Below are 26,466 nucleotides of genomic sequence, written 5' to 3' on the forward strand. Positions count from 1 at the left end.
CTATCCATCCTTCTTGGCCCAGTTTAACACCTATGAAGTCATCTCCAATACTCACATGCTCTTTAATAAAAATTATTTGCTTCTTCCTTAGGAAATTTATAACTTTTGTCACACTTAACTGTTGATATTTAACGTATGACATCTTTGAAATAAATTGTTTATGTATATTCCTGTGTATTATGAATTAGACTGTAAGAACATTCATGTCTGGGACCATAGCTTGTTCATCTTTGTACACTGTAGTACAAGCAATTTATTAATATTTTGAGTTAAATTATAACTGATACTTTAATGCAGGGTATTCATTCTCACAAATAGGGAAAATTATATCCTAATATGTACTTATTCATTCTTTATTCATTTTTTCATGCATTGCTTTTCCATCTAAAATGTTTATCAAGGCACTACTATATGCTTGATACCAGATACTCAATAGATGTGGAAAACTGCAACTTATTGTATAATTTTATTCTATATATAAGGCCATTATGATAGCATTTGGGGAACATAATATTGACTTTATATTTTAAATTAAAGTTAATTTTAAATTTTAAATTAAAAAGAAAGAATTTTGTTTTCTAAAATAAATTGGAAAATTATTGTGGACATTTGCAAGTGGTATATTAATAACCAAAGCTCAGGATCCTGGCTTGTAACATAGTACTATTCATGTCAGTAGCCAGACACATTGGAAACCAAGATCTGTGTCAAATCCAAGGAAGAGAAACCCTAAGGGAATAGAAAAGTGATTTAATCTAATGACTAGATGAATTAGACTAACCAAAGCAGAATCAAACCTCAGAAGAGTCTCTATAAACTGAGTTTAATTAAACTGAACATGTCCAGTTCTACTGTACATTCTTTACTGCCTAAGCTGACAAGGCTCTAGAAATAGGGCAGATTTTTCTTTTTCATATGAATACATTTAAATGTCTTGAATCTAGAGACTACTTCCAAAACTCACTGTAGTTATCAAAGATTGAAAAATTAGCCCTTTCTGTCATTAACTATTTTTAGAATTATCATTGTCAACCTTTTGCAGTGAAAAGTATAAAATGTACCAATAGTTGGTTCATTCAAATATTTCACATAGCAACAGTATCCTATCTTTAAGGATAGTATCCTTAAAGAGGAAACTAATTACTAAGCAATGGCACATACACAGAATTAACCAAGCATCATATTTTAAGAAACTGTCATGTGATCAAATTCCAGAGCTAAATTTATCCTCAGAAGTTAAATTTTAGCAGAATAACTTATTTTATGTTATAGATGTCAACTTGATTGACAAGTAGGATCTGTCAAGTATGTTTCTGTTCTTGTAATTCATGGACACCTTGAAAATATTTCCCAAGATAGGGGAAAGAAATATATGGAGGAAAAAAAAAAAAAAACAAAGAAACTGCCTTTCTGATTGAATATTTTTAAGATAATATATAGAAATTTTTCTCCATCCAACATCCAACTGGAAAATAATTTGGTTTTGGAGCGATTAGTATAAATCAAACATTTAATTCTTATTTAACAACCATTTATGGTGTTGCATGATTCATTTCATTTCTTGTAGTGTCATTCTGTATTTGTATGCAATTTGAATTAGTACTATATTTTCTTTTTTTTAATTTTTTTCTTTTTAACTTTTTATTTTTTTTTTTATTTTTTACAATAAACTGCATATATTTAGAGTGTACAATTTGGTATCCCAATCTCCCAATTCATTCCCCCCAGCCCTCCCCACTTTCCCCACTTGGTGTCCATATATTTGTTCTCTACATCTGTGTCTCTGTTTCTGCCTTGCAAACCGGTTGATTTGTTCCATTTTTCTATAGTCCACATATATGTGTTAATATACAATATTTGTTTTTCTCTTTCTGACTCACTTCACTCTGCATGACAGTCTCTAGGTCCATCCATGTCTCTACAAATGTCCCAGTTTCATTGCTTTTTACAGCTAAGTAATATTCCATTGTATGTATGTACTACATCTTCTTTATCCATTCGTCTGTTGATGGACATTAAGGTTGCTTCCATGTCCTGGCTATTGTAAATAGTGCTGCAATGAACATTGGAGTCCATGTGTCTTTTTGAATTATGGTGTTCTCTGGGTATATGCCCAGTAGTGGGATTGCTGGGTCATATGGTAGTTCTATTTTTAGTTTTGCAAGGAACCTCCCTACTGTTCTCCATAGTGGCTGTATCAATTTACATTCCCACCAGCAATGCAAGAGCATTCCTTTTACTCCACACCCTCTCCAGCATTTACTGTTTGTAGATTTGCTGATGATGCCCATTCTAACCGGTGTGAGGTGATACCTCATTGTAGTTTTGATTTGCATTTCTCTAATAATTAGTGATGTTGAGCAGCTTTTCCTGTGCCTCTTGGCCATCCGTATGTCTTCCTTGGAGAAATGCCTATTTTGGTCTTCTGCCCATTTTTTGATTGGGTTGTTGATTTTTTTGATATTGAGCTGGATGAACTGTTTATATATTTCAGAGATTAATCCTTTGTCTGTTGATTCATTTGCAAATATTTTTTCCCATTCTGAGGGTTGTCTTTTCGTCTTGCTTATACTTTCCTTTGCTGTGCAAAAGCTTTGAAGTTTCATTAGGTCCCACTTATTTATTTTTGTTTTTATTTCCATTATTCTAGGGGGTGGATCAAAAAAGATCTTGCTGTTATTTATGTCAAAGAGTGTTCTTCCTGTGTTTTCCTCTAGGAGTTTTATAGTGTCTGGCCTTATATTTAGGTCTTTTATCCGTTTTGAGTTTATTTTTGTGTATGGTGTTAGGAAGTGTTCTAATTTCTTTCTTTTCCATGTAGCTGTCCAGTTTTCCCAGCACCACTTATAGAAGTGGCTGCCTTTTCTCCATTGTATATCCTTGCCTCCTTTGTCATAGATTAGCTGCCCTTAGTTTATCTCTGGGCTTTCTATCCTGTTCCATTGATCTATATTTCTGTTTTTGTGCCAGTACCATACTGTCTTGATCACTGTAGCTTTGTAGTATAGCCTGAAGTCAGGAAGCTTGATTCTACCAACTCCATCTTTCCTTCTAAAGATTGCTTTGGCTATTCAGGGTCTTTTGTGTTTCCATACAAATCATAAAATTTCTTGTTCTAGTCCTGCAAAAACTGCCACTGGTGATTTGATTGGGATTGCATTGAATCTGTAAATTGCTTTGGGTAGTATAGTCATTTTCACAATGTTGATTCTTCCAATCCAAGAACATGGTATGTCTCTCCATCTGTTTGTGTCATCTTTGATTTCTTTCATGAGTGTCTTATAGTTGTCTCAGTACAGGTCTATTACCTCCTTGGTTAGGTTTATTCCTAGGTATTTTATTCTTTTTGTTGCAATGGTGAATGGGATTGCTTCCTTAATTTCTCTTTCTGATCTTTCATTGTTGGTGTATAGAAATGCAAGAGATTTCTGTGTGTTAACTTTGTATCCTGCAACTTTACCAAATTCATTGATTAGCTCAAGTAGTTTTCTGGTGGCATCTTTAGGATTTTCTGTTTATAGTATCATGTCATCTGCAAACAGTGACAGTTTTACTTCTTCTTTTCCAATTTGGATTCCTTTTATTTCTTTTTCTTCTCTGATTGCTGTGGCAAGGACTTCCAAAACTATGTTGAATAGTAGTGGCGAGAGTGGACATCCTTGTCTTGTTCCTGATCTTAAAGGGAATGCTTCCAGTTTTTCACTGTTGAGAATGATGTTTGCTGTGGGTTTGTCATATATGGCCTTTACAATGTTGAGGTAGGTTCCTTCTATGCCCACCTTCTGGAGAGTTTTTATTATAAATGAGTGTTGAATTTTGTCAAAAGCTTTTTTTGCATCTAGTAAGATGATCATGTGGTTTTTATCCTTCAGTTTGTTAATATGGTGTATCACATTGATTGATTTGCATGTATTGAAGACTCCTTGCATTCCAGGGATAAACCCCACTTGATCATGGTGTGTGATCCTTTTAATGTGTTGTTGGATTCTGCTGGCTAGTATTTTATTGAGGATTTTTGCATCGAAATTCATCAGTGATATTGGTCTGTAGTTTTCCTTTTTTGTAGTATCTTTGTCTGATTTTGGTATCAGGGTGATGGTGGCCTCATAAAATGAGTTTGGGAATATTCCTTCCTCTGCAATGTTTTGGAAGAGTTTGAGAAGGATGGGTGTTAGCTCTTCGCTAAATGTTTGATACAATTCACCTGTGAATCCATCTGGTCCTGGACTTTTGTTTGTTGGGAGATTTTTAATCACAGTTTCAATTTCATTACTTGTGATTGGTCTGTTCATATTTTCTATGTCTTGCTGATTCAGTCTTGGAAGTGTATACCTTTCTAAGAATCTGTCCATTTCATCCAGGTTGTCCATTTTATTGACATATAGTTGCTTGTAGTAATCTCTTATAGTGCTTTTTATTTCTGTGGTGTCTGTTGTAACTTCTCCTGTTTCATTTCTAATTTTATTGATTTGAGTCTTCTCCCTCTTTTTCTTGATGATTCTTGCTAGAAGTTTATCAATTTTATCTTCTCAAAGAACCAGCTTTTAGTTTTATTGATTTTTGCTATTGTTTTCTTTGTCTCTATTTCATTTATTTCTGCTCTGATCTTTATGATTTCTCTCCGTCTACTAACTCTGGGTTTTGTTTGCTCTTCTTTCTCTAGTTTATTGAGGTGTGAGGTTAAATTGTTTATTTGGGATTTTTCTTGTTTCTTGAGGTAGGATTGTATCACTATAAACTTCCTTCTTAGAACTGCCTTTGCTGCATCCCATAGGTTTTGGATCGTTGTGTTTTCATTCTCATTTGTCTCTAGGTATTTTTTGATTTCTTCTTTGATTTCTTCAGGGATCTGTTGGTTATTTAGTAGCGTGTTGTTTAGCCTCCATGTGTTTTTGTTTTTTACAGTTTTTTTCCTGTAATTGATTACTAATCTCATAGTGTTGTGGTCAGAAAAGATGGTTGATAACAATTTCAATTTTCTTGAATTTACCAAGGCTTGATTTATGACACAAAATGTGATCTATCCTGGAGAATGTTCCATGTGCACTTGAGAAGAATGTGTAATCTGCTGTTTTTGGATGTAATGTCCTATAGCTATCTATTAAATGCAGCTGATTTATTGTGTCATTTAAAGCTTGTGTTTCCTTATTAATTTTCTGTGTAGATGATGTGTCCATTGGTGTAAGTGGGGTGTTAAAGTCCCCCACTATAATTGTGTTACTGTTGATTCCCTCTTTCATAGTTGCTAGCATTTGCCTTATATATTGAGGTGCTCCTATATTGGGTGCATATATATTTATAATTGTTATCTCTTCTTCTTGGATTGATCCCTTGATCTTTATGTAGTGTCCTTTCTTGTCTCTTGTAACATTTTTTATGTTAAAGTCTATTTTATCTGATATTTGTATCACTACTCCAGCTTTCTTTTGATTTCCATTTGCATGAAATATCTTTTTCCATACCCTCACTTTCAGTCTGTATGTGTCCCTGAGTCTGAAGTGGGTCTCTTGTAGATAGCATATATATGGGTCTTGTTTTTGTATCCATTCAGCCAGTCTGTGTCTTTTGGTTGGTGCATTGAGTCCATTTACATTCAAGGTAATTATTCATATGTATGTTCCTATTACCATTTTCTTAATTGTTTTGTTTTTGTTTCTGTAGGTCCTTTTCTTCTCCTATGCTTCCCCCTTAGAGAAGTTCCTTTAGCATTTGTTGTAAGGCTGGTTTGGTGGTGCTGAATTCTCTTAGCCATTGCTTGTCTGTAGAGCTTTTGATTTCTCCATCGAATCTGAATGAGATCCTTGCTGGATAGAGTATTCTTGGTTGTAGGTTCTTCCCTTTCATCACTTTAAATATATTGTGCCACTCCCTTCTGGCTTGCAAAGTTTCTGCTGAGAAATCAACTGTTTGCCTGATGGGGGTCCCCTTGTATGTTATTTGTTGTTTTTCCCTTGTTGCTTTTAATAACATTTCTCTGTCTTTCATTTTTGTCAATTTGACTACTATATGTCTTGGTGTGTTTCTCCTTGGATTTATCCTGCATGGGACTCTCTGCACTTCCTGGACTTGGGTAGCTATTTCCTTTCCCATGTTAGGGAAGTTTTCAACTATAATCTCTTCCAGTATTTTCTCAGGTCCTTTCTCTCTCTCTTCTCCTTCTGGGACCCCTTTAAGGTGAATGTTGGTGCATTAAACATTGTCCCAGAGGTCTCTTAGGCTGTCTTCAGTTCTTTTCATTCTTTTTTCTTTATTCTTTTCCACATCAGTGATTATCACAATTCTGTCTTCCAGGTCACTTATTCATCCTTCTGCTTCAGTTAATCTGCTATTGGTTCCTTCTAGGGTATTTTTCATTTCAGTTATTGTGTATATCTCTGTTTGTTTGTTCTTCAATTCTTCTAGGTTTTTGGTAAACTTTCCTTGCAACTTTTTGATCTTTGCATCCAATCTTTTTTAAAGTCCTGGATCATCTTCACCATCATTATTCTGAATTCTGTTTCTGGAAGAGTGCCTATCTCCTCTTCATTTAGTTGTTTTTCTGGTGTTTTATCTTGTCCCTTCATCTGGTACAAAGTCTTCTGCCTTTTCATTTTCTGTGTCTTTCTGTGGCTGTGATTTTCAGTTCCACAAGATGAAGTACTGCTGATACTGCTTGATTCTGCTGTCTGCCCTCTTGTGGAGGAAGCTGTCTAGGAGACTCGTGGGTGCTTCCTAATGGGAGGGACTGATGGTGGGTTGGGCTGGGTGGGTGGAGCTCAGTAAAACTTTAATCCAATTTGGTGGGTGGAGCTCAGTGACACTTTAACCTGCTTGTCTGCCAATGGGTTGGGCTGTGTTCCCACCCTGCTGGTTGTTTGGCCTGAGGCAACCCAGCACTGGAGCTGACAGGCTCTTTGGTGGAGCTAATGGTGGACTCTGGAATTGCTCACACCAATGAGCACTTCTCAGAACCCCTGCTGCCAGTGCCCCTGTCTCCTCAGTGAGCCACAGCTGCCCCCCACCTCGGCATGCAACCCTCCAACACCAGCAGTTAGGTCTGGTTCAGTCTCCTATGGGGTTACTGCTCCTTCCCCCTGGGTCCTGGTGAGCACACTTTTTTGTGTGCCCTACAGGAGTGGAGTCTCCGTTTTCCCCAGTCCTATGGAGGTCCTGCAATCAAATCCTGCTGGCTTTCAAAGTCTGATTCTCTGGGGATTCCTCCTCCTGTTGCTGGACCCCTAGGTTAGGAAGCCTGATGTGGGGCTTAGAACCCTCAGGACTTCTGCAGTATAACTGTTCTCTAGCTTGTGAGTCATCCACCCAGCATTTATGGGATTTGATTTTAATACGATTGTGTCCTCCTACCATCTCATTGTGGCTTCTCCTTTGTATCTGGATGTGGGATGGTTATTTTTGGTGAGTTCCAGTGTCTTTCTGTCGATAATTTTTCAGCATTTAGTTGTAATTCTGGTGCTCTTGCAAGAGGGAGTGAGCACACATCCTACTCCGCCATCTTCCCCCCCAAAAAAATAGTGTTATATTTTCTAATTGCAGCAAGGTCTTATCTTTCCAATATAAGAATTTAAATTTTTATCTTTTTAATAACATTGAAGTATTCAATATTTTATTATGTTGTTATTCCTGGGACATTATTGCTAGATGTTTATATGAGGCTATGCTTATATTGAATATCATCTGAGTCATGTGAGTAGATGTGGTTTTCATCACCCACTTTCACAGTTAAGAGTGACATACAGACAGAACTGCCTATTTGGTGTCCGTGTTCCATGTGGTATCTTACTGTTTCATACTCTTCTGTTATGGTATAAGAAAGACTGGAACTTTAGAACCATGTTCTTTAAAGTGATATTGAATTAACATACCATAAAATTCACTTCTTTAAAGTGTACAATTCAGTGGTTTTTAAGATATTTAATTACTTAATATATTCAAAGTTGTTTAACCATCACTACTATCTAATTCCAGAACATTTTTATGACCTCAAAAAAAAAAAAAAACCCAAAAAACACTGTACTCATTAACAGTCACTTCCCATTCCCCTCTCCCTTCTTAGCCTCTTACAACTATAATATTTCTCTCTTAGTGGATTTGTCTCCTCTGGACATTTCATATAAATGCAATCAATACAGTATGTGGCCTTTTGTGACTGGCTTCTTTCACTTAGCATATTTTCAAGGTTCATTCATGTTATAGTATGTATCAATACTCCACTCATCTTTATAGCTAATAATATTCAATTTTGTTTATTCATTCAATTTATTGACTTTTCTTTTTTTTTTTTTTTTTTTTGCTACTATGAACACTGCTGCTATGTAGGTTCATGTACAAGCTTTTGTGTGAACACATATTTTCAGTTCTCTTGGGTTCATAACTAGGAACACAATGGCTGGCTCTTATGGTTACTCCATGCTTAACTCTTTGAGGAACTGCCAAACTGTTTTCCAAAGAAATTTCACCTTTTTACCTTCTGACAAGCAATGTTTGAGGGTTCCAATATTTAAACATCCTCACCAACACTTGTTATTATTCTCTATCTTAAATACCATATTTTTAAGTAAAAATTTCATTTGTGGTTTGCCTGACTTTTTGCATATGGATTTTGAGAAGTTCCTAACTTTATGAAGTATAAATTTCTTTTAAAGAATTCATTTGATTGGTAGGTATTTTTTCAATCTTTTTGGTATACAATGTCACTTAAAAACAATTTGACAATATTGTCTATAAAAATGTTTGAAGAAAGGCATATTGTGTATTATTTAAGATCAATATCTTGAAGGTTCTATTGAATTACAGGTGAAATTGATGAGTACATTTCATTACATCACAGGTACTGGACTTTTCCTACCTGCCCTTTTAATAAAGGCCATCAACTCTATAATTTCAATGTCCCAATCTTTATTCTTCTGCAATTATAATAATGTATTGGGAAACATATCATTTCCAAACAAACAAACAAAATAGAAATCTTCAGGACTTCTTTATGTTTTTCTTAGTTCTGCTTACTATTAGCAATTACAGGTAAATTTTCTAGAATGTTCCCATAAAAATTAAGATACACGATAAATAATGAATACTGTACATGATCCTTTCAGAAATTTTAGAAATATTTATGACTAAATATCAGTACAGATGTTGGAAATATGTATGTTAATTGGAAACAGTGATTCCAAAGGTAACTAGAAGACCCATTGTCAGAAAAGTTAATGAAAGTTGGATGAGATGGACAGATGATTTCTAAGGAATCTCCCAAACTTAATATTTAATAATTCTAAGTTTAAATGTAATATTATGACGTGAGTTCTTTGAAAGAAAAAAGTCTTGGATGAGGTCTTAGGTATAGGTAGTTTATTTAGAAGATAATACCAGGGGTCAGGAGTGAGAATGGAGAGTGAGATAGAGAAAGAGGAAAGGACAGTGTAAAGTTACATTTTCCAGGTCACATCCTACGAGCAATATGGACTTGATTCTGCTGGGGTTTCTCATAGGAGGCATAAAGAATTCCTCTTAATTTCTCTGTCTAGAGGAAGGCAGACAAGAACATTTATCCACTTGCTCTGATGTGTAAGTGTTGAATATCAAGCTAACGGCATTGACTCCCTCTCACCAACTCACCCCAATGGGCTTCACAAGATTAGAAAAGCTCCAGGGTAAAAAAGTGTATGCAACAACAACAATAAAAACAAACAAAACCAAACAAAAACCAAAAACCAAACCAAACAAAAACATATGAATATGCTTGAAGCAAAAAGTTATCAATGCAGAGTGAGTCTAAGAGCTTCTAGAATTGTCTGCTACAACTATGGCTGAATTCACAGGTGGGCTCAGGAGCTGCAGAGTGGGACAGCTGAAGGATTTGATTGGCATGGGACGTAACATAATTGATTTCACAGCACAAATGAAAACTTGACACCCAAATATCACCTAAAACATTAGATTTCAAATATTTTTTTCTCGTGAAAAACAGTAAGAAAAAATCATGTCATGATTCTACCGGGCATACAGAGACAAAAATTTATGAAACAATATTTACCCTTGCTGTGTAGAAAGCAATCTGATATTTTCTCTTCTATACTATGCTGTGTTATTCTGCTTTGTTCTTTTTAATTAAAAAAATGATATTTATAACTCCCTAAATTAACTTCAAAACCCATAATTTGGAACACTGGCTGAAAAGATAACTAAACTCATTTACTGAGAAGTTAAAAGATAACATATTAATATAATTAAAATCACATGACCTGGAGCCATATACAATGAAATTTTAAAAAATAAAGGTTTTAATATCAAGGTCAGTTAAAAGAGAGTAGATGCAATTATTTAAATGATTAGAAAATAGGGTTGCTTGGGTTCATGTTCCGTGGTTCTGAATCTCATCTGTCAGTGTTTTAGAATCTATAAATGGGTAAAGAACATCGAGCTCCCTAAGAGAACAACAGGTTGGAGACACAGAATTGCTGAATAATGAGGTGCTGTATCTCCTGTTTTTCCCTCAGCTGCTTTGTTTCCTGTTGTCCCAATTCAGGTATGTACAGTCAGAAGACTTAGTGTATACATTTTGCATACTTACATGCATATATACACAGCCAGCTGTATATTGTTCTGTAGAGCTGACTAGTATTATCTCTGGATCCTTTTGCATTTTATGTTTGTTTCACATTTATTGTTTTGACAGTAGTCATTTGTAGGTTTATTTTCTCCTTTCATAGGAAAAGAGCTTTTACTCTCCTAATAGCAGAGCTCAATTATCATAATTACCTTTTTTCTTAAATTTTTTATTTATTGTCTGTGTTGGGTCTTCGTTGCTGTGTGCAGACTTTCTCTAGTTGTAGTGAGCATGGGCTACTCTTCATTGTGGTGACTTCTTTTGCTGAGGAGCACCAGCTCTAGGTGTGTGGGCTTCAGTAGTTGCAGTGCATGGGCTCAGCAGTTGTGACACACACAGGTTTAGCTGCTCTGCGGCATATGGTATCTTCCCCGACCAGGGCTCGAACCTGTGTCCCCTACATTGGCAGGCGGATTCTTAACCACTGCACCACCAGGGAAATCCCATGATTACCTTTTAAAAAAGAGAAAGTTGTCTGCAATTTTTATGCTCTGAAGTTTTATCATAATAATTTAACCCCATATCTTACCATCAAAATAAAAGAAAAAATTAACAACTTTATTATTTTTTATTTCTTCATTTTCTTTAGAGGATCGGAGTTTAAAAATCTGGGAAATTATACCAAGCCTCTATAACTTTTGGTTGACTCTTCCTACCATCAGCTATTGTGTTTAAGGATATCACTGCCACAGGAGTCCACAGTGCTGCTGTTTTAACACGTTAATTAAAGGGTACTCTTAAAGTTTAAGGGTAAGTGAACAAGCAAGGGGATAGAAACCCTCACAGCAGCCAAAACCTTTCCATAAGGTCTTTCACATATAGGTACACCACCTTTGCTGGTATATACAGCCCTTCCTGGGAACCACCACCCAACCCCAGCACTGTTGTAAATTTTTCTCGTGGGAAAGTTAACACATGCTCACACACCCACACCCACACCCACACACCACTAAATCTACAGGTCACCTATCAGTATTAAGATCTCACAAAATCCAAATTCTAACTTATTATCTTCCAATTGCTGGAGAAAAAACAAAACAAAACCAATCAAACAAAAAAACAAACACAAACAAAAAAAAAAAAAAACAAGGGATTGGTAGCAAGGGTGTTACCAAACTCAGGCCCTGCTGCTTGCCACTCAAAAATCAACACCCTAGAAAGGCAAATATTGATAGAAAGGAAAGTTACTTTTAATCAGAATGCCAAAACTCTGGGGTGATGGTGGTCTCAGTGTCCAGAGCACAGAGTGCCACTTTCCTGATCTCCACCCTGAACTCCTTTCAGGTGGTGTTGAAGGTCAGCAGTTGGAGCAGCTCATGATTTAATCCTTGTAGAGGTAGATGGCAAGTGCCAACTTGTAGTTGGCAGTTACAGTGTAGCTTTGCCTAAATTGACAAGCAAAGAAGTTTCCTGCTGAGGGTGGTTCCCTGCAAAGAGCTGCTCAAAGGGGAAAAATGAAAAACTCACTAAGTCATAGCCTTGCCTTTTGCCATATATTGCTATATATCTTCTACAACTGGATTCACAGCTGTTTCTAATAAGCTTCTTTAGTATTAAGTCCTCGGGCAGTTGTTGGCTTCTCCACATTACAATGGATCTTGTAGGACAGCAATCCTACAACTTATCTTGTGATGTTACATGGGTGTCATATGAAATGAAATTTTGGTGATGAAGTAACTTTGGGAAGTACCTACTACATGAGGATTTGCACAGCACTTTAAAAATTCTGGGAAGTCTCAAGGTTAAGAAATTCATTTAATTTTTAACCCAGTATTCCCCAGTATATTATATCATAAAACATTTTTTGGTATTTGAAAGACAGTGATTATTTGCACAACTCAAACTAGAGTGTCATTAGTTATTTCCTAGGTGCCCTTAACATTCTTTTTTTTCTATCATGCTTTCTCTTCCTTCTAAGTTCCCTTGGAAAACTCTCTCATCTCTTCAAGCAACAGAACTTCCTTTTCTGGATAATTTTGTAATAGGGAATAACAAATCTGACTCCATATTTGGTATTTCTTTTATTTTATCCTTTGTATTCTATTGCTTTTGCCACAAGGTAATCACTAAAGGGATGTTACCTATAGCTTAAAGTATACATAATAGCCCATCTCCTGGAACCCTGCCCCTCATGCCTGAATGTTAAACTAAAATACTTTTGTTCAGCTCACAGGAAGCATCCTGACCAGCCCACCTGTGAATGACTGCATAAAAGAGGAAATTAACACATCCCCTCCCAGAGTCTGGCTGAAACCAGGAAATATTTGCAACAAGTTACAGCCTTTTTATTTTGCCTCCTCACCTCCTTGTTCTGTAAAAGAAACTAGCATTCAGATCCTGGCAAGATGGTGTTCTAGGACATTAGTCTGCCATCTTCTTGGGACTCCCAGCTTTCTGAATGACATTGTTACTCCTTGCCCCAACACCTTATCTCCCAATTCATTGGCCTGTTGTGAGGAAAGAAGTATGAATTTGGACTCAGTAACAATTTCTTTATTGTACCACCAACCTTAACTTCAGTGATATTAGATATAAACCACATGATAATGGCTGTTTGTATATGCAGGTTTTAAAATGTCACAGTATTGATTCTTGATTCTTGTCTTTCTATTCACTTTGACATATCCGTGTAACTTTTCAAGCTCCAGAGAAGTGAACTTCCTCTCTTCTTTCCCACTTCCATCCAGCAATGTTTGGATTGGTGTTACAGCCAAATGGAGTTGGGTACTGAAAGAGTGATGAGTTTCACTTAGAAGGAGAGGGTATAGAGATGCATTTTAGTGATTACCTTACTTCTCTGATTATAAGCTTCATTCATTCATTAAAATATCTTCATCGTAACTTTGTTAGTAGGAGTGCTAGCAGTTTGTTGAGTGTCTACTTCATCCCAAGCATTATGTTAGAGCATATGGCAATGCTGGTAATTTTAGTTCTCACAGCAACCCTAAAAAATATGCCTTGCTTTCCTCACTTTACAAATAAAATAAGCTCAAGTTAAATGAAGAGATATGCCCCACTCACATAGTAATATATGGCAGAGCCAGAAATCAAACCTAAGTCATTTTAGCACAAAGCTTTTTTTCCCCCACTATGACCTGCTTTCTCAATATTGATCACCTTTTAGGTGCCATGTGCTCCCAGATTTCAGTGGCATTCATTCATGGCTTCTACTTTATCAGGCCTGTGCCTGAACCTTTAAACAGAGAGAACATCCTTTTATTCATGAATCTTAACACTGTGGCTATAGATGGAAACTCACCATGTGTTTCTCTAATAGATATTGATAAAGGCTGTCAAAATAATTGAAAATATACAATCTTGAAAACAAAGTCCTAATAAAAAGGGTATAAATTGAGGTTACATTAGATAGTAAACATATTTGCTGGGTCCAAAATGTATCCCTATGCCTATAATTAGTACAGATCCACAGTAGGATTTAAGAAATGCTTGAAGAATTTATTGGCAAGATGCAGAATGTGTCATCTAGATGCAAGATGTCACAATGGCCATGAAGGGCCATGGTTGCAAATAGAGTTTATTCTCAGAGCAGCTGTGTTGCATATTAGGACAGTCATTACATACAGTTAGCAATTATTTATTATCTCTTGTATACAAATGGGTGAGTAGTTAAGAAGGAAGTATTCATTAGCTTTTGTTGCTACAGAATAAACACTGATTAATGTTTATGCCATATCATAAAAAGAATTTTAATATTAAATCTCAATGCACTGAAATAGTGATATATAGCAACAACTGGTAATTACAATTAGGATTTTATTTTTCAAAAATGAGATGCAATTTGATGAGGGATATAACTACATGGTCTATTAAATGGCTAATAAATTACTATTTTTAGAAGGTGAAAATCAATTATACAAAACACTTCTCAATTTTTAAGAGAGAGAGAACGTGTCTGTGTGTGTGTGTGTGTGTGTGTGTGTGTATGTGTGTGTTTATACACATTTCCCAAGAATTGTTGTGGTATTTAGTAAGATTCTTTTCAGTAGAGGTGCCATTAAATAAAATTACAAGAGCTAAATAATTTTCAATATGAATATTGTATTCTACTAACTTCTAGTCACACTTACTGTGAGCTATTTAAAAGGGATAAAGCTATGCCAAATAATTCAATCCTTCTTTTCCTTTTTAATATATTCTGTTAACTCATAGTAAATTTGATTCATTTTTCTCTGTCCTAAATCTAATAATTTTTATTCTTTTTCTTAATTATTAACAGTGTTTTAGTTTAAATAAAACTATTTTATGCAAAGCAATTTACACTCAGGAGATTAAAAAAACAAAATATTTGGTTAGACAACCTGTTTGGAAATGTTAAAGTAGAAGCATAATTTAAAATAGAGCAGTTTAAGAACAAAAAAAAGTCATTAATTATCAATTTTTGACCATGTAAGTGCCAATTGAAATATGGATTTTGATGAAGTATATCATTAGCTGTTTTTTCCATGAATATAAAATGAGTTCTACCCCTATGCTCCACATTATAATTCTGTGATGGCAAATTACAATTTTCAAATGTTAGGAAAGTCCTACCAGACTCTCTGTTCACTCAGTTGCTCTTCAAACATCTCCTAAAACAAGCTCATTATATGACATGACAAAGAAATCTTCCTGATCATTACCTTTCATAAGCATGTCTTTCAAAAATATCTAAGAAAATGTAAGACCAAAGGGTAAGGATGGGCAAAGTGTACAAGATAAGGTTAAATTCTTCAAGTCAACAGTTCTGATAATACTTTTAAAAACACATTTATTTTCATGAGCACACAGGAATATATTTGCTAAATGGAAATTTCCAAGGAGTCTCACACACTTCTCAACTTCCTTGTTTTCAGTACCCTTTTCAATTCTGAGTGATAGCAAACTGTATTTCCTTCACCTAATGCAGTAATGGGTGGCAGATACTCATAGTTTAATAATGATATATATTGTACATCTATGGTTTTCTTGGTAGTTCATTTCTAACTTATTTTCTAAATTAGAACATGATTCATTTAAGATTGGGGTGGATTCTTAAACTAGAGACTTACAAACTAGGTAAATTTTATTTTCAGAATGTTGTGTTAAACTCTGGATTTTTGTGTCTGACTCTGAATATGTTCATAAATTTAATTCATTTTGACAAACATTTACTGAATGCTTAGAATAGTGAAGTACACTATTCTAGGAATTAGATTTTCCATTCAAGATTCTGGCATATGCTATATTATGCGAAGAACTAAAGATTAAAAATATAATAGTAATGACTGTCCTTGACCTCAATGGCTCACAAACTAGTGGGAGAAACAGACATACAAACACATGATTATATTTAAGTGCTGACTGAAAAAAAATGAACAACCTGTAAGTTGAGATTTATGTTTTCCTTGGCAGACTTTCTGAGGACTTTTGAGTCCAGGAGGCAGCCTTTAGGATAGTTCTGAGGGACTGCTCCAAAGAGGTAAGGGAGGAGCCAGGATATTTAGGAGTTTTTGCATCAAAGACCAGGTAGTTGGAATATCAAAAGATTATTGTTAATTAAAAAATTTTAAAAAAACAGATATCTCAAGGTAATAAATTTAGCACTTTTCTATATATGGGAAGAGGCAAGTGTCTGGGTTCATTGAAATCATTCCTTTGATATGTACCTTAGCACCCTAGACAGGCCAGTATCCTATTCTGTCCCATTCTGAGTCCCCTCAGGTGCATCATTGGGAGTGGCTGCAGTGACAGAGAGCTTGGCAGCCAGCAGCCCATTTGTCTTCATCCTGAGTTCCTTCAGGGCTCACCATCAGGATGGCTGTGGTGGCTTGATACCTACAATATCCTTTGTTTACTGATATGGCAGGCCACATTTTTTATTCACGTATGTGAAAAATAAGTATAACATATGAAAGATCGAGGAGGACCCGATGCAACCAGTAATCATGAAAAACACCAGCTTGTTATTAATACAGAGTAAATGGAGGGTAATCCAGGACACAAGGTGAGACATATCAGACAGAAACCACATCATGGAAGGCTTTGTGGTCAGGTTAACGAGTATGACTTTCTTCAAGCAGGGAAAGGACCATTCGGGTAGATTTGTGGCTTATGAATTTAAAGGGACAACCTCAGGAACAGAGAGATCAATTTGGAGGTTATTGTGGGGAGTCTTTAAAAGATGATGCTACGCTGAACTAAGGCAACAGTATTAGGGGAGATGGAGAAGGATTCAAAAATACGTATGAATCTGAATTGACAGAAATTATTATTTGATTACATGAGGTACATGAAGGAACAAAAGACTGCTTCGCTTAGGTGGGAGCAATTGAACAGTGTGATACTGTGACATTAACAGGAATCTCTCAAAGATCGAAAGAACATATCTGTACTTCTATTTACTTTTTCTTATTATTAAAACCTAGGAAAAATTCTTAGGTTAACAGACAAATAGCAAACAAAACCAAAATTGGATCTTCATGAAAAGAGCACTTCTGAAGTTCAGACTAGCTTAAACATCTCTTTATATATTAAGAATTCATCAATTTGAAATTCTATGTGCCTGTTTTTTATCCCCTCCATTTATTATTTGATTTTGTTGAATGTACTTTGGTAAAAACATGAACTGTGATAAAATAACACAAATGACACTAAATTGAAAGACAGAAATTGCTAAGTAAGTAATACTAAATAGATATAGTGAAATCACTTCTTTTTATCAAATGGTAAATCTATTAGTCTGAGAGAAGAAAAATGAGCAGACTTGTTACACATTCCAATGTCATAATTTTATTCGTACTTGTTCATTTAGCCATATGCACTATGTACAAATGAATATTATTCAAATTCATGAAACAACTGTCTAGATTATGAACTAAAAGGATTCAGTGCCCTTGGTTGTGACATTTTATTTAACAGTAAAATCTATCTTTGCGGTAATTGCTTGTGTCTGCAAAATGAAGAGAGGTTACACGTATATGTTGTCTCATCCTCATCACCATCGTAATTTTTTTTCTAAATACCTATATGTAGGTGGTGCTAGAACCTTTTTGTTAAAAACACTACATTTAACCTTTAACCTTTTTGTTAAAAGCACTACATTTCTTTCCTTCAGAGTAATTTGACAGTGGTATGAAACTGAGCACCTTTTATTTTGGTTCCTCAAATCCTCCTATTTCCAATACTTTCTCTGTTTTTACTAACAGAACACCATATCTGATTCTTTGAAGCTCAATTTCTATGATTATTTTCTTTTTTTCCTTTCTTCTCCCATGATATACAATGCTTTGCCACTCGTTTTATTGCACTGCCTTTTTCATTCAATAAAATTATGAGTTTTCCCTCCTCATGTTCAGGTTCCTGAGTTGCACTGTTCTACATGGTAGCACCAAGCCACATGTTGCAAGTGAGCACTTTAGATATGGCTATTCCAAATTGAGATGTGCTATACCTGAAAAATACATACCAGATTTCAAACACTTTCTATGAAAAAGGAATATAAAAATCTCAATAATTTTAATTTTGATTACAGCTTGAAATAATATTTTGGATATAGAAGGTTAATATAATATACAATTACATTATTAATATTTTTACCTGTTTCTTCTTATTTTTAATATGGCTACTAGAAATTTTTAAATTTCACATGTGGGTCATGTTTGTGACTGTATTACATGTCTGTTAGACAGCACTTCAATAAAGAACCCTAGAATTAAAGAAGATATGCTTTCTGCTCTGAGGATATGCAACTAGACATGAAGGTAATTATAATATTATAATATGATGATAAAATCCACAGGAACGTGTAAAGAGAACAGTGAGTAATCATTTTTGACAGAGCATTTGAGGAAGGATCCATGCAGGAAGTGAAATTGGACCATCATAGGAGGACAGAAGTATTAGCATTTCAAGTAGAGAAAACAACATAAGTAAAAACCTGGCAACAAGAAAGTGTATCACTTCCCTATGGCTAACCATAGAAACTAAAAATCTATCAGGAAAATATTTCATCCCCTCACCAGTTCTCCTTGACAGCATCTGTTTCTATTCCCATGCCTACTTTCAGCAAAGAAGGCCCCTCTCAGTAAGAATGTAGACATACTGCTGCTTTATGACAGACTAGAGAGATTGCTACTTCAATTACACTGATAGGGAACTGTGAGCACCTAGCCTTTTGTGTGGTTACTGAAATTGAAAGGTAAGGTGTAACTCACCTGATACTTTGGGTAACTCCAATAGGGAATGGAAAGAGAATAGAATTCCTAATAGTCTGTCTCCTGAGAATTAGAATATCTTATTGTTCACTGTAAAGTATTTGATGAGTGAGGAAAAGTGAACAAAATAAAAAGAGTGAGAAAGAAATGAAGGAAGTTGGTGATCAGTTTCAAATAGAAATATTGTATAGATAGAAAATAGCACATAAGGAAAGAAAGAGAGAAGTGAGGGCTATAGATAAAACAGTAAAGTGTTCTGTGGGGGGTTGAATTAAGGCTCTGGCATGTGCTGCCTTTTGGTTGTGGACAAATTGCTTAATCTCTGAGTTTCAGTTCCCTGATCTGTAAAATGTATAACAAAATCTTTCATGTAGAGTTATAAGAATTAGAAATAATGTTAAACATAGTGTCTGACACCTTATAGTGTTTAATAAATGTTAGCTATTATATTTAATCACTCTGGTTAACTAATTTTGAATACTAATCTCATTTTGGCTGATTCCCTGGAAGGAATTGGGCTAATCAGTCAAGTGTGTTAATCCAAATCTCTCACTTATTATTTTTAAAGGGAAAGTAAAAGGACAATACAAGGAGAATATTTTAATCAATTCTAAGGCACACGTTTTTACCCTCCTATTTAACATTAATGAACCTAGATTATGTCTTACAATTGATGGTGTCATACAAAAGTCAGTCAGGCTGAGGGAGTTGTTATTGTCTGTGCATGTGTAAAGTTGTTATTATTTCTGGTGGCATGTGTATACAAACGCAACCCCTAATGTTTAATCTACAAACCATTTAAGGATAATTTAGATAAAAACTATGAGCCTTCGTGATTGCAAACATTGTTTTGCTCATCTTCTGCTAAAATCCAGAAGTTTCAACATCAAAGCTTGTTGAAAAGTGAAACCCCTTAAGATGTCACAGAGGATAACATAGATAAGAACACATGGATGACAGTAACTCCAATTTAAAAAATGACTCAGAAGACTTAGGGTCTGAAAATTAGGAAATTTTAGGAATAAATTCAAAGTATTTTGCTCATATTTCTCTTTTAATGGGTCCACAGAGTAAATATGAAAAAAGTATGTATCTAAATAAGTCTAAAAGAAATATTTTAGTAATTGTTAAAGGAAATTTTAAGAGATATGAAAGCATTATGCGTTGGTTCAATTATCTATGGTTTTTTCCCTTCTTAATGGTACCTAAAATTAGCTATGCATTTTATAATTTATGGAGTCTTAGATTCTATGAAATACAGTGTTTTTCAACCAATTGTGGGAAAGAATGAATAAATGAAGGACCAAAAGTTATTCTTAGATTAATAGGATATTCTTATTATGTCCTAAGGTCATAATAGACCAAGGGTAAAACCATGACATAAGCAAAGTGTATCTTTAACTGTGGCTGCTTTTGTTCTCTCTCAAATGGAAAAGCAGGTTAGTGTAATCAAAGGGTAAAGAATTTGGAGTGCAAAGACTCAGATTTTTGTTCTTGCCCAAACAATTGCTAGGTTTGTGAATTTGTGTGAGTCATAACACCTCTGAGTTTTCTCTGGGGGTAATAATATGCCTGCTTTATGTCCTTCAGAAGGTGGTTAGTTAAAAAGCACATTAGAAAAGTGCTATACAATATTGGTTACTATTAACTGATATTGGCTCTTCTTTTTTTGTTGTTTTACAGATAAAAAAGGAAGTCAGATTTATTTATCTAGAGGAGATAAGGTGAAGGGAGATTAATATATTGTTATCTATTCATGCCCGTAATCATTCACTATGGGTGAACAGTTACAGTCTACAGGCTACTTGTAGCCAAACATTTCAGTCTCCAGGAGTTAGAGGAACACTCCTCTAGGAGAAGTTGATGAATGCATTCTCAGGAGAGGATTGATAATATTTCTGAGAGATAGTCCCTGATTTGCTCCAGTATTCAAGTTTGGGCATCACATTGCCAAGGTTTTTCCTTCTCCTGGCCCATCATCCTTATTCTTTCCTTCTGGCAGTCAAGGAACAAGTTCCCTGTCCAAGTGTCTCCTCTCCCAATTAGTGTCCATTGCTACTCCCCCATCACTTAACTAATTGGCTCCCTCATGAGGAGGGCATGGTATGTATGCTCTGTATCGCTTATTCCTTCAAAGCCAGTCTTTCTGTGACTTCAGTCTACTAACTAGCTAATGTCATAAACTAGACTTAAAATTCATCTTATTTTGACAAAAATCATTACTTTAAAATGATCCTGAAGCACACTTTTTATAGTCTTAAAGAAGCATTAATGGAAATGGGGAGATATTGTACAAAGGGTAGAGACTTGCAGTTATAAAACTAATGTTTGGGGATCTAATGTATAGCATGGTGGTTTTAGCTAATAATGCCATATCATATAATGTTCCTCAGATAGTACAGTCATTCCTGGGTATCTTCAGGAGATTGGTTCCAGGACCCATTTTGAATACAAAATCTGTGGATGTTCAAGTCCCTTATTAAAATAGTGTACTATTTGCATATAACCTATGTACATCCTACCACATACTTTAAATCATCTCTAGATTATTTATGTTATATTACCAAACACAATGTAAATGCTGTTTAAGTAGTTGCTGATTCACAGCAAATTCAAGTTTCACTTTATGAAGCTTCCTGAAATTTTTTTTCTAATTATTTTTCATCCATGGTTGGTTGATCTGTGAACAACAAGGGAGAATTGTAAATCTTAAATGTTCTTGTTAGAAAAAAAGAAATGGTAACTATGAGATGGAATGGAGGTAGTAGCCAATAATATGATGGTAATCATTTTGCATTTATAAATATATCAAATCAACACATTGTACACCTTGAACTTACACAACGTGTCAATCATATCTCAATAAATCTGAAAAACAAAGTGCTAATGGTAAGACTTGAAGTTGGAAAGAGAGTGGTTCCTTGGCTATTATTTGAGGAGTTAAATTCCTCAGGAAATATTGCTTATATCTCTCAGTCAACATGTTATAGGCATTCATTTAGTTCTTTCATATCTTGAGTTAATCTTGCCTAAGGGAATTTAAACATTTCCATTAAGCATAGTCAACTTATTCATGTTCCTTAACATGATAGCTTTCAATTTTTTTAACAACTCATAATAAATGCATTTGACATAGAGCACACATTTATGTTTGTTGGTATATGTAAGGTACACAAAATTAAAACAGAAGATTAATAAAGCAATGCTAACCCTTACAATTCACTGAAAGATTATGACCAGCAGTTTAAAAAACACTGATTTAGAAAATAAGTCCTTTTGACAAGCTAGAGCACAAATATGTTTGGTAGCCTATGCTGGAAGATAAGTATTTCAGAAAGCATTACAGTGTTAAAAGAAAATGTAGCAAATAATCTTAGATTGTAATTGTCTGTGATTTTTCCAAATCTGAATTTTCCATTTCTATGTTATTTTTCTCTCAGGGACCAAATTTCTACACATGATTTTGTAGTAGAGACAGGGAAAGTAAGAATATTGTTATTATAAAATCTAGTCCATATTTCTTCCAGTCTTTTTTCCACTATCTTTTCATCCTATCTTGGACTTCCATATCACTTAGGTTTGGTTAAAAATTATTTCTGTATCCATTTGCCTTGTTCACAAATAAGCCAATTGTCTCTCATTTCTTACTTTCTGTTGTGAGATAAGTTGTCCATCCTAAACACAGAGCTTAAAGAATCTCCTGCTCCCAAGATTGTTTCTTTCACTATGTTTAATCCTGTTAAGTATTTCCTTGTTAGGGATAACATATTTTTGTTTTCCTTCAATGAAGTGCTTCATCATTATCATCATCATCATTGCCTAAGTATATTGTTGGGAGTATGGAAAGTCAATTATAATATTTGATATTAAAATATTTTATAATAGGTTAACAATTTATTAAATATCCTATTTCAGCATAGTGAACAAATTCAGTAAAGATGGATGTGCCGTATTAAGCTAATTTTATCTACATAAAATTGAAGCATGTGAATATAAAAATATATAATCTTAGTTAAAGAAAGTTGTTTAGCCATTTAAGAAGTGACTTTTAAAAAAATCATCTTAGAATAATGTTTGGTTATGCAGATGTAGAAAATAGACTATAATTATTTATTCTATTCACTCTAGAAAGATAACTTCTGGGGATAAAAGAAATACATGACACAAGGAGTTTATAATCTAGAATAAGAGGAAGGTTTATTAAAAAAATAAAGTGTAATGTGATCTATGAATTAATTGAACCATATATAGAGTACAATGGTAACTGAGGAAGGAAGGACTAAACGTTTTGAGAGAAGGGTTCTAAAAAAAGAGCTCACAAAGGGTGGATTTCCTAAGCTGGATCTGGAAGGACATGTAGATAGGAAATCATTTCAAAGGAGAGAGTAGTTATAAGAAACTATCAAGATATTTTCAATCTTCCTAGCTTGCCATAATTAATTGTGACAACTCTGGCAGGTATGACATTTTCTAAATTTATAAGAAGAGATATTTTGTCATTGAAGGAGGCATTTTTTTTCCCTGCTGATTTTACAGTAGTAGACTGACTTGTGTCATTGCAGAAAATGATCTCTTATTAAATTTTACTGACTTCTACAGAGCAATTTTCACTATATGGCTGTATGTCTTTTAACCTTCAGTTTTCTCAGCTAAAACATCGTCTCTGTGACAAAAGTAAGACCTTTTAAAATATACCTCTCAGTTTCCTGGCAAAGTTGCTCATTTGCAAACTCATACGTACAGTCCACAGAAATGAAAAATTATTTTAGTTATTCATTTGGCAGTGCCTTTTATACAAACAGGTTAGGAAAACTACAAGGATTTGAAAAATCTTCAAAATCTGAAATTGCAAAGCTCGAATTTTGTATTGTGTAGTGGCAGCAATAAAAAGCAGGACACACCAATTCTTCCTTGTTAACTTCAGCCCCCATATCTAAATCATTCCCAGGTTTAAAAAAGAACAGAGACATTTTAAAAAATATAAATTTGTGGTAGTGTGGGATTTTTAATTATTTGCTTGTTGTGTGTCTCCATAAGAATGAAAACACCATAAAAGCAGAGTCCCCATCTATCATATATATTCCTGTATCCTCAAAACATAGAACAAAAAGCTAGCATATATTAAGAAATCAGCAAATATTTGATGAGTGAATGAATAAATAAATGAAATAATTCAATATTGAATGAAGTAAATATTTTCCTCTAGAATCATACATTTTTTTAAATAAGAAGATGTCATTCTTCTCAAAAGCAGGAAAGAAGGAAATGAACATTTTGTGATTGTTTAGGCATTGCAATTAAAGTTCAGGTATATGGTTCATTCATTTAACATGTATTGAAAATCTACTATTTCTCACAGACAAATAAATAGACATAGTCCCTCCCCTCATGGAATGTAGGTTTAGATGGGGTGGGAAATACATAAACAAGTGAGTGCTATAATATTGGTCCTTGATATTTATAAAATTTGCACTCATAGTTTCAACTATTCACAAGTGAGCTCAGAGTTGTTATAAGAGTTAAATATGTTTTCACCAAGAGATGCATTTAAATCACCCATGCTGCAATGTAGGGAGCTAGTCAGTGAGTTAGATTGCTGTTTACCATTTGCATATCCACATGGTTTGCATTCTGTCCCATTCTTAGATAAACTTATTTGGGACAAATTTTATGATGCTGTGGTATTGTGAATTTAGGGGTTTCCAGAGATTTGTTTGAATTTCCAAAGATATTTCCTCTTTATCTCTTCAGTAGAATTTAAAGAGTCTATTATTACACGCTAAAATAAAGAAATGTACAAGATAGCAAGATAGCAGAGAAGATGGGATGATAAACTGTGGCTGGTAAAGTGTGGGAGGTAGAAGGGCAAGATGTCAGGGATGTCTTTATTAAGAGGGAATGTGAAGTGAATATCGATGGCTAATAGGTTTGAGTAGGAATTTTTCAGATAATTAAGGTAAGAAGGACAGTACAAACAGAAGAAATAGCATGTGCAAAAGCCCAGAAGTGTGAAATTAGTCAGTGAATTTAGAAAACGACAGACATCTGGTATTTTAAGAGCAAAAAATTATAAAGGGAGGAGGAGTGTCAGATGAAATGGGACATTGGCAAAGAGCCAGGCCATTAAGAATTATGAATTGCTTACAAAGAGGTCTGGATATTATTAAGTAGGAAGTTAGGAATGATTGAGAGTTTCTAACTGGGGAAAACCTTATTGAGGTGAATGTCTTAAAATGTTTTAGAAAGTACCATCTGGCAGCTACTTATTGCAAGACTGAAGAAGAACTAGGCTATAGACAGATACTCCAAGTAAGAGAATGAGTTCCCCAGCTAAAGTTGTAACAGTAGGAATGGAGAAGAGAAGCCAATTAGAAGGAGATCCAGAAGATGGAATTGACAGCTTACTTCCTAAATGATTTCAGTGTTCAGAGTTCAGTTTCTGAATAGAGTTGTTTTTATTTTATGGGTTTTTATTTGTGTTGAATTCTGTTGAAATGACTAGGGCGAAGGAACAATACAAAAATGTGACCTTAATACTGTGTTGAGTAAATTGAAAATTCTTTAGAGGCTTGACATTAAGAATGTCTGTGGTTTCCTTCCAAGATCAAGAAAATAAGGTCATCTAACTGAGAAGCTCATGCCATCCATTGCATGTTCTCATCTTGCTGATGTGGAAAAATGCCAGTGGCTAGATTATGTTTGCTAGACTCAGTGAGCCTGATTCAGGTGACTCTGAGTAGAGAAACTCTCAAGATGGGCTGCCTCTTTCAGAACATCTCTTGAATTTGGTCTCCAGTTGTTAGGAGAGGCCCCAACTTTGCTCACCACAACATGCAAATCCTACCTGCTTTCTTCTTTCTCCAGACTCGTAGGTTCTGCTAAGGGACTGACTGTTGTCCTAACAGGTTTGTTTTACTCTTTTTTTTTTTAAGCTCTTTATTGGAATATAATTGCTTTACACTATTGTGCCAGTTTCTGCTGTACAACAAAGTGAGTCAGCTGCATTTATACATATATCCCCATATACCCTCCCTCCTGCAACTCCTTCCCATCCTCCTTATCCCACCCCTCTAAGTTATCACCCATCATCGAGTTGTTCTCCCGGTGTTATGCAGCAGCTACCCACTAGCTATCTATTTTACATTTGGTAGTGTATATATGTCAATGCTACTCTCTCACTTTGTGCCAGTTTTCCCTTCACTCCCCACCCCATGTCCTCATGTTCTCTACATCTGCATCTTTATTCTTGCCCTGTCAGTGGGTTCATTAGTACCATTTTTTTAGATTCCATATATATGAGTTAGCATACAGTATTTGTTTTTCTCTTTCTGGCTTACTTTGCTCTGTATGACAGATTCTAGGTCCATCCACCTCACTACAAGTAACTCAATTTCATTCCTTTTTATGGCCGAGTAATATTCCATTGTCTATATATGCCACATCTTCTTTATCCATTCATCGCTTGATGGACATTTGGGTTCCTTCCATATCCTGGCTATTGTAAATACAGCTGCAATGAACACTATGGTACATGTTCCTTTTTGGATTATGGTTTTCTCAGGATATATGTCCAGGAGTGGGATTGCTGGGTCATATGGTAGTTCTATTCTTAGTTTTTTAAGGAACCTCCATAGTTTTCCATAGTGGCTGTACCAATTTACATTCCCACCA

General features: G+C 34.8%; 1 protein-coding gene across 2 annotated transcripts in view; it reads left to right on the forward strand.

Annotated features, from left to right (window-relative positions):
• Window positions 1–26,466, forward strand: part of GUCY1A2 (guanylate cyclase 1 soluble subunit alpha 2) — a 375,283-nt gene that overhangs the window by 279,849 nt on the left and 68,968 nt on the right. The window contains exon 7 of one of the 2 annotated variants that reach the window (XM_057749769.1): window positions 13,246–13,338. The exons of the other annotated variant lie outside the window; for it this stretch is intronic. Coding sequence (XP_057605752.1) covers window positions 13,246–13,338 — 93 coding nt within the window. The remainder of the gene's footprint in view (window positions 1–13,245; window positions 13,339–26,466) is intronic. 2 annotated transcript variants of the gene reach the window in all.

This window comes from Hippopotamus amphibius, chromosome 9 (assembly GCF_030028045.1).
Source record: "Hippopotamus amphibius kiboko isolate mHipAmp2 chromosome 9, mHipAmp2.hap2, whole genome shotgun sequence".
Classification (NCBI taxonomy): domain Eukaryota; kingdom Metazoa; phylum Chordata; class Mammalia; order Artiodactyla; family Hippopotamidae; genus Hippopotamus; species Hippopotamus amphibius.